This window comes from Buteo buteo, chromosome 12 (assembly GCF_964188355.1).
Source record: "Buteo buteo chromosome 12, bButBut1.hap1.1, whole genome shotgun sequence".
NCBI lineage: Eukaryota > Metazoa > Chordata > Aves > Accipitriformes > Accipitridae > Buteo > Buteo buteo.
In genome coordinates this window covers 31,267,262-31,279,488 of record NC_134182.1, presented here as the reverse complement: position 1 = coordinate 31,279,488, position 12,227 = coordinate 31,267,262, and the positions used below count along the sequence as shown (strand labels likewise).

Below are 12,227 nucleotides of genomic sequence, written 5' to 3'. Positions count from 1 at the left end.
AAAATATAATTTTAGAATGAAATTTGATCTGATAGTAAGCCTTAAAGGACTTTCTATTAAACTGACTGAGAGTGGTACACATGCCATATAATAAATAGCTATAATGACAGTACACATCAGGGCTATTTTCAGCCATTCATAATGTGAAATCAATAAGTATGCTTTTATCCTTCACCAACCTAGTCACACTTAAAGTGGATGTTTAAATTTGTGTGATCCACTGTAGTCTCCACTGGAGGGGTGTTTTCTGCCTTTATATCACTGTATTTGAAACAGTGTTTGCATTGAAAAGGGAACTTAAGTAGCTTCAGTTCAGAGAAATTGTTACATGTAGCTCAGTGAGAAAACAAGTGCTTTTCTTATATGAATCAGATTATTGAGAATTCAAAGGCATGCAGCAGTCACAATCCAACCCAATATTGCCCAGGTCTTGTGATAAGAAGAAAGTCACTTGGTTTATCGTAGGAGAGCTTTGCTCTTACTTAACAGCAACCAAGAAGGAGCCCTGTTCCTTTTTGAAAGCTGAAAGTATTTGTATATTTCTGTAATATGTAGCATCAGATCAATGTTTCTGAGCAGTAATAGAAGTCAGATCTTTTCCATTCAGGTTTTTTTTAAAAAAAAAAAAAAAAAAAGAGAGAGGGTGAGTGTTATTAAACTTGGACACATGCACTTTCAAGGAAAAAAACTATGTATTTCATTTTCATTTGATCTTTTTTTCATTTCCTACACATGATACCTCTGTTCCTATACATCACAAACACAAGCTACCAGTTTTGCAAAAACTACAGGCTTAAAGGCTTCATGTGCGTAGCCATATCATTTACATACAGCATGAGCAATGGCAGCATTTTAACGTCTAAGCAAATATATGCCAGAATATACATCATATCAACAGAAATTAAAGAACATGGTTTCATGACAACCTAAGTCATACTATATGCAGTGTGTATGTTTGTAAGTGCATTATCTATGCAAATCTTTGTGTGTACTGGCATGAATTTGTGTGCACAGCAGCAAAGGTTGTTCTCTTAGATTTTATAGAAAGAAATGGATCTGTACTTCAGTTCTGTAGTTGCCAGTGAGACACCTCTTGCAGACAGTAAATAACATCTGAAAATTAAAATTCCTGTCAATACCAACATTGGTTTTAATCAGATTTTGATCAGCTGTAGAAACTGAAAACCAGGATTATTTTAAATCTTAGTGTGGCCAAGCTGTTTGAAACAGGAGGTTTTTTGCTTCATTTTGAAATATGTAAAAATATTTCCAAAAGGAATGGACCTTTCAGTTTATGTGAAATGATATACCTAAATGCCTTCTGATTTTGCAGAATTTTGCAATAACTTGTGTTCATTTTGTGATTTCTTTACACTGGAGCTAGTTAAAAGACCCTTCCAAACCTTTCCAGTATTAAAACAGGGACTTATTTTTAAAAACTCCTAAATTCCAGTGGGTGTACTAAAAGCCAGAAGATTACTTCATGAATTAATCTGTGTAATCATTTTAACTTGAGACGTGTTTTCCCTCTTGTTCTGAAAAATCTTGCTTGATAAGAGGGCAAGAAAAATAGAGGTGGAAAAATATTAAACTGTAATTTTTTCTGTAGTCTTATTCATACAAATGGCTTCGTTTCATTGATATCTTGATGTGCAAGAAATACATGGTCGGGCCCTTTATGGGCTTGATTTTTCCAACCGTAATACATCAGCAATTTTCCTTGTGAGTTATTTTGTAAAAACACAGCAGTCAAGTTACACACATTGCATATGTGAAGGTACAGGCTCCACCAAATATTTGGCTTTCTGTAATGCTTATTTTTGCAAAATATAAATATTCATCTAGATCAACAAAGCCTGTGACTCCAAGTGTAACTTTAAGCATGACAGGAGTTCAGTCAAATTAAAAAAAAAGAAAGTGACTAATCCTGCAGGATATGCTATACTCTGGCCTTTGGCCAGCAACATGTGTAAGTATCTTGCACGGCTGAACCTGCATATAATGTTGAATAATATAATTTTAAATGCACAGGCACCTCTTGATTTTGCCTTCTTGCCTTCTCTGGCATATATTGTATGTATACATTAATCAGCACTGACAGAAACACTCATTTATTTGAATAATATAATTTTGAATGCACAGGCACCTCTTGATTTTGCCTTCTTGCCTTCTCTGGCATATATTATATGTATACATTAATCAGCACTGACAGAAACACTCATTTATTTTTCATTGTTTAATTAGCTGAAAGGGTTTTCAGTCTTCTGTGACTGAAAAACTATATGTCTGGTATTTATATCTGGGATGGAGAAAAATGTCATGGAATGTCATTTATAGTATTTGGCTCATTCTTGGAGAAAGAATTGCATATTGTTTGCCACCACCATAAGTACACATCTGGAATTAGGAGGAAGAGCATTCTACCTTTTCCTACGTGTTGGCATATACTTTGGTGATATGTGCTTTTAATACCAAACAGTATGTCTTGATGGCAAGAGTGAAATTCTGTACTTTTAAAATATTTGTATTAGTTTTCAAAATGCTTTTGCTTCCTAATCCTACCATTGTGCTGAAGCTTCTCAATATAAAATTCACAGGCTGTGGATTGATAAGTTCCATTATCTTGAACTTGTTCATGACTACGTAAAGTTAAACTTCTGATCATGTTCATGTTTAAATATATTCCAAATTGTACTAAATACTGTTTGCAATTCAGCTATAATAATGTAATGATAATAATAGAATAATTTATAAATGTAGACATTATAATTGGGATTATCCACTAATATAACAGTATGTCAGTGATTGTTACTATAATTATTATTGTCGATAACCTTTTTGAAAAAAGCTTTTTTTTTTTTCCTTTAAAATTTTAATTCATTTCCTCACTCTTCTGGTTTCCTTCTGTTCATGCACTAGAAATACTGTCTTTGTAGACATGGGATTTTGAAGTTCAGATAAAAGCCTAAAATATCTCCCCATTAAAAAAAAATCTTCCAAATTCTTTTGCAGTTTGCTAACATTTTTTATCTCCTTTCCTTTTGTTGTCCACAAACAGCACTTGGCCGCATATTCAGATGATGTATATTCTTAAAAAGTGGAACTTTTTATGGCTTCCATTTTTGTTGCCGTACACATTCCAAATACTTTTCCAAAGTCCTAAGTGGGAATTTCCTTACTTTCAATAGGTGGCCCTTATTGTTTTGAACACCTATGTTGTTGTCTTCCTGTGTCATTTTATTAGCTGTTCTACATTTTCCTCAGTTGTGATTTTTTTCCTGGGTGAATGGTTGTTTTTCCTCTTCACATGTCAGTGTACAAAGTTAACTGTATGTACTGATGTAATCAAAATAATTGTGTGTTAGTTGAGGGCTTTTTACTATGCTGTTTCCTGTGAAGAATCAAGAAAATAATTTGAAGCTTTATACATTTGGATATTAGGTATTTATGAAAAAAGGAACTGAAGGGCCTAATTCAGTAAAGCACATTGGTATTTGTTATAGTTCATCTTAAGTTTATTGCTTTATTTTGTCAGGCAGACAAATGCCCAACATCCATTTTGCGTCAGCAGCAGACAGGTGCTAAATCCTCAAATATTTCAGCCTGAATAATTCTTGAGAATGCACAGAGCTATAAATTTCATGGGTTATTTTAGAGTATTTTAAAATCTAATAGTTTATTTGAGGAATGATTTTCATTGCTTTTCGTTTAAATATCTTTCTGTATTTTTAAGTACCTTGTTTTGTGATGAATGGGAACTAAATTAATCCAGTCCTAACCTTTGTATGTAATGCAGCATTCATGCCCAGCAATGTCAAACCAGAATGTATATCATGGATTATTTGTAAAATGTTGCCAAGCTCATGCTGCCATATTTATAAATCAAAAATTAAGTTTCATAATTTAATTTTTTTTAGCCAAAAAACTATCTGCCAAGCACAAGTCATATGTGCTTCAGATAGATTGGTGGTTATAAATTTTCTCTCCCCTTCTCTCTTTCTTAAAATTAAATATAGAGATTTTCTTCAGGGGGTGTGGGGTATTACTTGGCAGCCTGTGATAATCTGCTTCCATCTGGCCTTTCTACAGGAGAAAAGGTGATGCAGGATGATGAGTTCACCTGTGATCTCTTCCGCTTCCTTCAATTGCTTTGTGAAGGACATAATTCAGGTTTGTGGGCAGGCTGCCAGTCTGCTAAGCCAAGGTGATGGTAACTAAAGATAAAAGCTCTTCATTGCTGAAGGTTTGGTAGCATTTGTAAAATATTATGAAAGGTGGAGTAGCTGCTAGACTCTATGGGAAAAGAAAATATTTATGTGGAATTAAATTGCCTTTTTTTTAAATCAGCTTTAACTTTGTAGAAAAGATAATGGTTTCCAAAATGATGAGGTTTGGATCTTGACCTTATAGGAAAGGTAAATTTATATAGGAAAATGTACATGGTTTACAGCTTCTGGACAGTGAAGATTCAGAGGAACAATATAACAGGAAGGTATATTTATTGTTCTTTGGCATTTGTATGCTTTCTGGTGTGCACTATTTGGCACTAATGTCAGTTAGAATTGTATGTGAAATTGCAACATACACAATACCTTTCTTGAAGAAGTGGCATTTATTTTAAAAATACAAAACCAAATTAAACAAATACATGATATTAAGTGTATTTTATTAATAAGTACATTTCCCTGTGTTCTCCCTGTCATTATTAGGGAAGAAAAAGAAGAAGAAAAAGAAAAAAAAAAAGACAATTTTTTTTAGCCGTTGGACATATTTGTGACTTTGTAATCAGGAATTGTATAATTACGCTATTTAATTTTGCTTTTGCTTAACAAGTTATATACTAGGTGCAATTATGTAGATATTGATGGAGTTCTAGAGGTGTAAAATTAGTCATAAATGACATGAAATTAAGACCAAGTTAAAGTTCTACAAGTGAAACAGATAATCAAGCTTCTGGCTTCAGAAGCTCACTGGTATGTGATCTCTGCAATGAAATGCTAATACTCTTAAAACAGTTTGTGGCAAAAAAAAAAAAAAAAAAAGAGTTAAAAAAAAATCCATTCCTTTAAGCTTCCTACTTTCCCAGATCATGTTAAATCAGAATTAATTTGCAGGAGTAGTTTTGCGAGTCACTAACACTTCAATATGTTTAAATTAAAATTTTATTTGAATTTTTAGATTTTCAGAATTACCTGAGAACTCAGACTGGTAACAACACAACTGTTAATATTATCATTTCCACTGTGGATTACTTATTAAGAGTTCAGGTAGGTTAACTTATATACTAATTAAGTAGATGACAATAATGACTTGCATCTATACGATATTTACAGTTTTTAAAAAAATGTATTTATTTTGATCATAAGGCAGAGGCTTGTATGTGGAGATTCTGAATTTCTTAATTTCTCTGGAATTTGCTTCAGCAACACATGGTTTGCTGCCACAAAAGTTCTGTTTACAGCAAAGTCAAACTTCATGCTTATCACAAAATGTTCAGTTTTATTAGAGGAGAGGATAGTCATGGGATGGCATGGAGTGAAGCATAAGAACAGTGCATCATTTTCTAAAGAGGAAAACAAAAAAAGCAAAAAGAAAAAACAAAAGCAAAAGGCTATATTAAAACCCCTTCAATTCTCTAATTTGAATTATCTCCTAATCTTTAAATATGAAAACATTACGTTGTCACAACCCAGTAGAAAGTAATGAAAAAAAATCTAATTTGTTTCTAGATTGGAGCATGTGAAAGACATGAAAACATATTTTGTGATAAATGTTAATAATTTTTACCTATTATTCTCTTCTTTCTGAAAATCACTGTGCATGATAGTACATTTTGTTCTGTGGGGTTTTTTTAATTGATCTAGTTAAGTTTCCCCTTTAGCCATTTATTTATTGGGTCTGAGAATCGCAGGCTTTGAAAATTGGTGGGTTTTAAGTTGCTGCAGTTATCAACAGTGCTTTTTATCCTTATGCATTCTGTAGAAGTTGCAGGAACAACACAATGATTTTCATTCCATTGCTTGCTTTGTTGAAACTTTAATAAGTTCACCTTTGAGGAAGATGGAAAGAGGAATCATGCACAGAAAGCAACATTTGCTCCCACTATAGACTAGGTGTCAAGCATGCAGTGTAAAGAGAGATTGTTTAATGAATAGCGTACAGCATGGTAGTACTACTGAGTACTTCTTTTCAGAATACAGGCAGTTGTGTTTCTAAGAGAAGATACCAACAGATCTAATTTATTTTTATTAAATTTTATTTTGAGGTTTGCTGTGGAGTTTTTTTAATTATTTATTCCAGTTTATTTGTTTTTCTGTTGATTCCCTTGAGGTGAAAGTACAATTCTTGAAGTAATACTTGAGAATCATTGAGGGGGTCATTTAAAACCTTTATAAACTAAATACTTTTCAGAACTAGAATGCTATATAATGTTATTTTTCTTATCTTGATGATCAACTGGTTAGAGGCAGTTTGATTACATAATCCCTTTGTGCTTCTTACAACTGTTTTTTAGGAATCCATTAGTGATTTCTATTGGTATTACTCTGGGAAGGATGTTATTGATGAGCAAGGACAACGAAATTTTTCCAAAGCCATCCAGGTTGCAAAACAAGTTTTCAATACTCTTACAGAGTATATCCAGGTAAATTAGTTTCACTGAAATTTTATGGATTTAAAAGAAAATGAATCATACTTTTGACATGAAGACATAACGTAGCTAGGTATAACAGATAGAAATATAATACAGATGCATTTATGCTTCAGCATTATTTTAGTGCATTTATTTAAGTAGGAGGTTAAGTTTTGAAATATATATATAGCTGTGACTACTCTTTTGGAATCTTAGCAATTTGGTGAAATTTACATTTATTAGTAAATAATCATCCTTGGTTGTATGCAAGATTGTAGAGGGTTTTTTGGTTTGGGTTGGGTTTTTTTGATTTGACCTAGACTGCAGCAGTGTTATCCACTTTAAAGTCTTTACTTTTAATCCATTGAGAAACTAAGGTGAACACGAAACATAGTTGCTATTTAGTCAACAGAACATTAGATAGATTGTATTTTGTGTTAGGATTAAGGCTGTTGTAAGGCATCAATGCTGCGTTTGAAATACTGAAGTCACACATTACATTTGAGAATTGTAGAGATGTACTTGAGGTGGACTCTGCAATAAGTGAGACTGGGATCAATTCTGTCAAAATAGCAATATTGCAGTTCTTCCATGATATGTTAGGAATTCAGTGTAATTTAGTTCTTGACTCCTCATGTAAATCAGTCAACAATATTGCAGTTTGTTTCTGCATATAAAAAGGAGGTTAGAGAAAATCTCATTAGACTATTAGGTGTCTAGTATATTGTTTTCATTCAAATGCAAATCATTTTTACGAAAATAGTATTTTATAGTTTGTGAGGATGAAATGTGATAGAATAAGACTGAATAATGTGATAGAATAGGACTAAATAGAACTGAGTAGAGGCACCTTATATACATGTGTGTACATGTATTTAATGTACACATACTTGGTAAATTACAAGTAGCGTTGTTAGATAGTAAAGATTTTGTGCGTTATCCTTTGAGTCTTCAAAATATTTTGTATTCCTGCTTCTCAGAAGCTTGAATTTTTGGAAGAATATTCTTTAGCACTGTTCTACAACAGCCAGAATATGCCAGGGAATAAAAAAAATCCAGAGTCTGATTCTCTAATCCCTTATGCCAATTTTGCATTAACCTTCTATAAAGTTATTCCTGATTTACAGAACTATGTAGGGAAGAATCAGCTTGAAGATTTGTGCACCATTAGCATTTACAGTTTAAAGTTGCAAGAAAATATACTTTTTGTGGTTCTGTATTAGTAGATTGGGAGTTGCTAAACTGGAGGCAGAATAGTTATTAGGAATATGCATTACTTACAATCAGTGGTGTTATTAAATAGATAATTCTATTGTCCTGGTTTCAGCTGGGATAGAGTTAACTGTCGTCCTAGTAGCTGGTACAGTGCTATGTTGCAAAGAATGTTGATAACACACTGATGTTTTCAGTTGTTGCTAAGTAGTGTTTAGACTAAAGTCAAGGATTTTTCAGCTTCTCATGCCCAGCCAGCGAGAAAGCTGGAGGGGCACAAGAAGTTGGCACAGGACACAGCCAGGGCACCTGACCCAAACTGGCCAACAGGGTATTCCATACCATGGGATGTCACATCTAGTATAGGAACTGGGAAGGGGGGGCGGGGGGATCACCACTTGGGGACTAACTGGGTGTTGGTCGGCGGGTGGTGAGCAATTGCACTGCACATCATTTGTACATTCCAATCCTTTTATTATTGCTGTTGTCATTTTATTAATGTTATCATTATCATTATTAGTTTCTTCTTTCCTGTTTTATTAAGCCGTTCTTATCTCAACCCATGAGTTTTACTTCTTTTCCTGATTTTCTCCCCCATCCCACTGGGTGGGGGGGAGTGAGCGAGCGGCTGTGTGGTGCTTAGTTACTGGCTGGGGTTAAACCACAACATCTATATATGTTTAATTTTTCATAGCAGTTTCTAAAGCACAGCCCCAAGCTATGCGCTGCCTGTATATCTTCCTTCCTGTTTTTGTTGAGTTTCTTGTAAATAAATTCTGCTGTTCTTTTTTGTTGTTGTTGTTGCCTGAACAATAGGGGCCATGTACTGGGAATCAGCAAAGCCTGGCACACAGCAGGCTATGGGATGCTGTGGTTGGTTTTCTTCATGTGTTTGCCCACATGCAGATGAAGCTGTCTCAGGTATCTTTTTGGTTTACTTTTTCCTTTTTAAGTTAGTAATTTTTTGTAAAAGATAAACAGACTTGTTAATATGTTTGAATCATTAATAACAACAGTTAATAGCAGAAATGTGAGGAAGAGTAAGAGGCAGAGGTGATAGAATACAATAGTGTTGAGGGAGTAAATTACAAAATTGTAGTGGGTGTGAATAGCAGGCCTGTAATTGGATTACTGGTCACAGGCACAAAGCCGATTAGATCAAGCTGCAAATGAAGCATATCACCAATATTCAGAAAACTAGCCAATTCCTGTCTTTCATATCAAAGTTCTCTCACAGTGCTTTCTGCAATTTTGCACGAGCCTTTTATGCAAGGCCCGTCTCCATTGATGTGTCCTGCATTGAACCCTAGTTCATGATTGTTGAACCCTAGTTCAACACATGTCTGCATCTAAGCCTTTTCTACTCTTAGTAGAGAAAGAGAGTAACCAGACTTTAGAATGGGTGAGTTGCTTTTGGATGTGAGTACTCATTTCCTAAACTACAGAAGTAGTGTAGGGGACTGGCATAGACAGCTCTTTAGGTTAAAATTAGGTAGGAAAATCCTATCCTTAAGCAGTACATTTTTCAACTTTTTAGCTTTTAAAAATAATTGCGCATCTTAATTGAATGTAGTGATTTTAAATTTTTTACATACTTGGACTTTCTCAGAGAAAGAGCATCATAAACTTGTAAAGGTTTTAGTTAAGAAATACAGGTGTGAAGGCTCTGAGGTTTTTAGTTTTCATTATTTGGCTCCAAATGTAAGTATTCTTTGCATAAATTAAAGTAGTCTTGCTCAAATTATTTTGTTCACTGCCCTTGGGACTTTCTGGCTGAAAGGCTGATTGCTTAGATTTGTAGACTTTGTGCTACAGGTATGCTTCTCATTCTGTTTGGCTAAATAAAGGTCTTCTTCCAGAAAATGGCATGACAGTGAAAACTGTTTTTCAAAAGTGATGCATTGAATTTCTACTGATGTGTATTTATAAAGTGCCTGTAGATACTGTCCTGGTTGTGGAACATCTTTGTTAACTTAAGTATTGAAAAAATAGTCAATGTTTGGGTAGGCCATAGTGGCGGCTATTGTGCTTTCTTCCTGTACCCCTAAAGCAACATGGAAAGCAGTAGCTAAGTAGTTACTGACAGCAAGTCAAACACATGGTAGCTATGTGTCGATTGAGAAATATGATGTGGCTACTGGCAAGATTTCTTTTTACAGTACTGACAAGTTTATAGTCTTGTGCCCAGAGTGGCTTCATAGCATCTTTTAATTACTGCATCTAGAAGATAATGATACTCATCCTACCACTTCTGAGAGAGCCAAGAAGCTTTGCAAAACGAGATCCATTGTAGTGTGTGGAGTTACTCATACTGTTCTGTGGGATGACAGGAACACAGTCTACTCCAAATGTATGATAAATAGTGATGGTGTGTTTCTGTTGTGTGGAGCTCAAGCTCTTGGCTTTTGAGAACTCCTCCTTTGGGGGGCCAGCAGAGCCTTTGGAAAGCCCGGAGCAGACATGGGCTCTTTTGTTCATTTCTGTTTATTGCAAAAATATATTAATGAGCTTTTCAGATTCTATTGAAATACCAGTTTTCAAAGGTGTAGAGCGTGGCTAAATGGATTTATAAGGAGTTGCCATATGGCTTTTGTCTGTAAGAGGGGCCTGCCTAGGCTAAGTATTTGGGTTTTGTGGTAAATTGGAAGTTTCCAGAGCACTTTTGGAGAATATTTGAAACAAGATTTAAATAGGAACAAAACTAAAACATTGTTTTGTTTGGTGGTTTGGTTTTGGGGGTTTTGTTTTGTTTTTTTTTGTTTTTGTTTTTGTTTTTTTTTTTTTGTTTTTTGTTTGTTTGGTTTTGTTTTTGTTTTTTGTTTGTTTTTTTCATTTTCCTTCTGTAGTCTTGTACTAGGAAGCAACAAGGTGATATTGGTGATACTTAAGAAATCTCTGTAAGGCAGAAAATGAAAGTAAAATTTTCAATCTAAGTGAACAAAGATCCATCCAGGTTGTAAGCAACTTTTGAAGTGAGAAAGTTTATAATGAAAAATTACAAGACAAATCAATTAGAAATCTTCATTATTTCCAACCTGTGCTGTTTTCAATCCAAGATCCAAATTGCCATAAAGTACCTTGAGTCTGTTGTACTAATCACTGAAGTCCAGCAATGCTCGAGTATGCCTTGTCAATGGCATGATGCATCAATGTATCACTGAGGAAGAAATTAAGTAGTTGAATAGATCTATCCAGATAGACTTCAGGCTGAAATCATTGGCAAGCGAAATAGTAAACTTGATAAGCCGAATGAGATAAAGATGGCTAAAAGTGTCAATATCATGTCTATTTAAGGATATGTTAATGGAACTTTGTTAATAAATATTCTGAAATTTTATTTCAACTTTTCTTTCTCCCCAAAAAAGTTCAGTGGCCTATAATGGAATCACTCCCTTAGAATCATGTTACACTTTGAGCTCAATGTGCTGCTACCATTGTTGTTTTTACAAGTCCTCATAGCTGTAAACTTGATTACACCAACAGTGACAATATTTTAGCTCACATGAAACATTAGAGGCATAATCTGTGAGCTTGACATATCCAGTTATTGCTTTAAATTTTTTCATCACCTTTAGTTTTCACTTTGTCTTTATTAAATTACTGTCTTCTAAACAGATGATTGTGTAAATGTTTGATCCTGTAAATCATAGAATGGTTCGGGTTGGAAGAGACCTTAAAGATCATCTAGTTCCAACCCCGCTGCCATGGGCAGCGACACCTTCTACTAGACCAGGTTGCTCAAAGTCCTGTCCAACCTGGCCTTGAGCACTTCCAGGGATGGGGCATCCACAGCCTCTCTGGGCAACATGTGCCAGTGTCTCACCACCCTCACAGCGAGGGATTTCTTTGTAAACTAATCTAAACTAAATCTACCCTCTTTCAGTTTAAAACTGTACTTCAAATCTACTGTCAGGAATCAAGCAATTAAATGTATTTTCACTGTATTACCAGCTTTGACACTACTAGCTTCTTAATTTATAAGTCTCATTTTTACAGGGAGAAATATGCATGCACATATACAAATGTCAAAGAAGTCAATAGATATCTTATTATATATATTGTGTTCATTATTTAGGATTCCAGTCAAATTGAATTACTGAAGGAATTAATGGATCTTCAGAAGGATATGGTTGTCATGTTGCTGTCTATGCTGGAAGGTAGTCAAAATTTAATTTGAAACCTTCTTTCACAGTTGTTCTAGCAAAGTTTTTACCTTTGTGATTTTCTTCATGTAAGAAATAATGCTCCATTTTCCTTTGGGTTTTTAATTATCATGTCTCAATCGTGAGAAGAGTTGTTAGGTCTTAAAGTGAATAGGAGACTTATATAGTGTCATTGATATAGTTTATATCAATTCTGGATGTCAGATTTGTATAAAATTCAT

The 12,227-nt window shown here is 34.3% G+C and overlaps 1 protein-coding gene across 6 annotated transcripts in view; it reads left to right on the top strand.

Moving 5' to 3' along the window:
• The window catches only part of RYR2 (ryanodine receptor 2), a 455,131-nt gene that overhangs the window by 403,022 nt on the left and 39,882 nt on the right, over nucleotides 1-12,227 (top strand). For all 6 annotated transcript variants that reach the window (XM_075043205.1, XM_075043203.1, XM_075043202.1 and 3 more), the window contains 5 exons: nucleotides 4,090-4,170; nucleotides 5,179-5,267; nucleotides 6,515-6,643; nucleotides 8,660-8,764; nucleotides 11,919-12,000. In XM_075043205.1, the coding sequence (XP_074899306.1) occupies nucleotides 4,090-4,170; nucleotides 5,179-5,267; nucleotides 6,515-6,643; nucleotides 8,660-8,764; nucleotides 11,919-12,000 (486 nt within the window). The remainder of the gene's footprint in view (nucleotides 1-4,089; nucleotides 4,171-5,178; nucleotides 5,268-6,514; nucleotides 6,644-8,659; nucleotides 8,765-11,918; nucleotides 12,001-12,227) is intronic.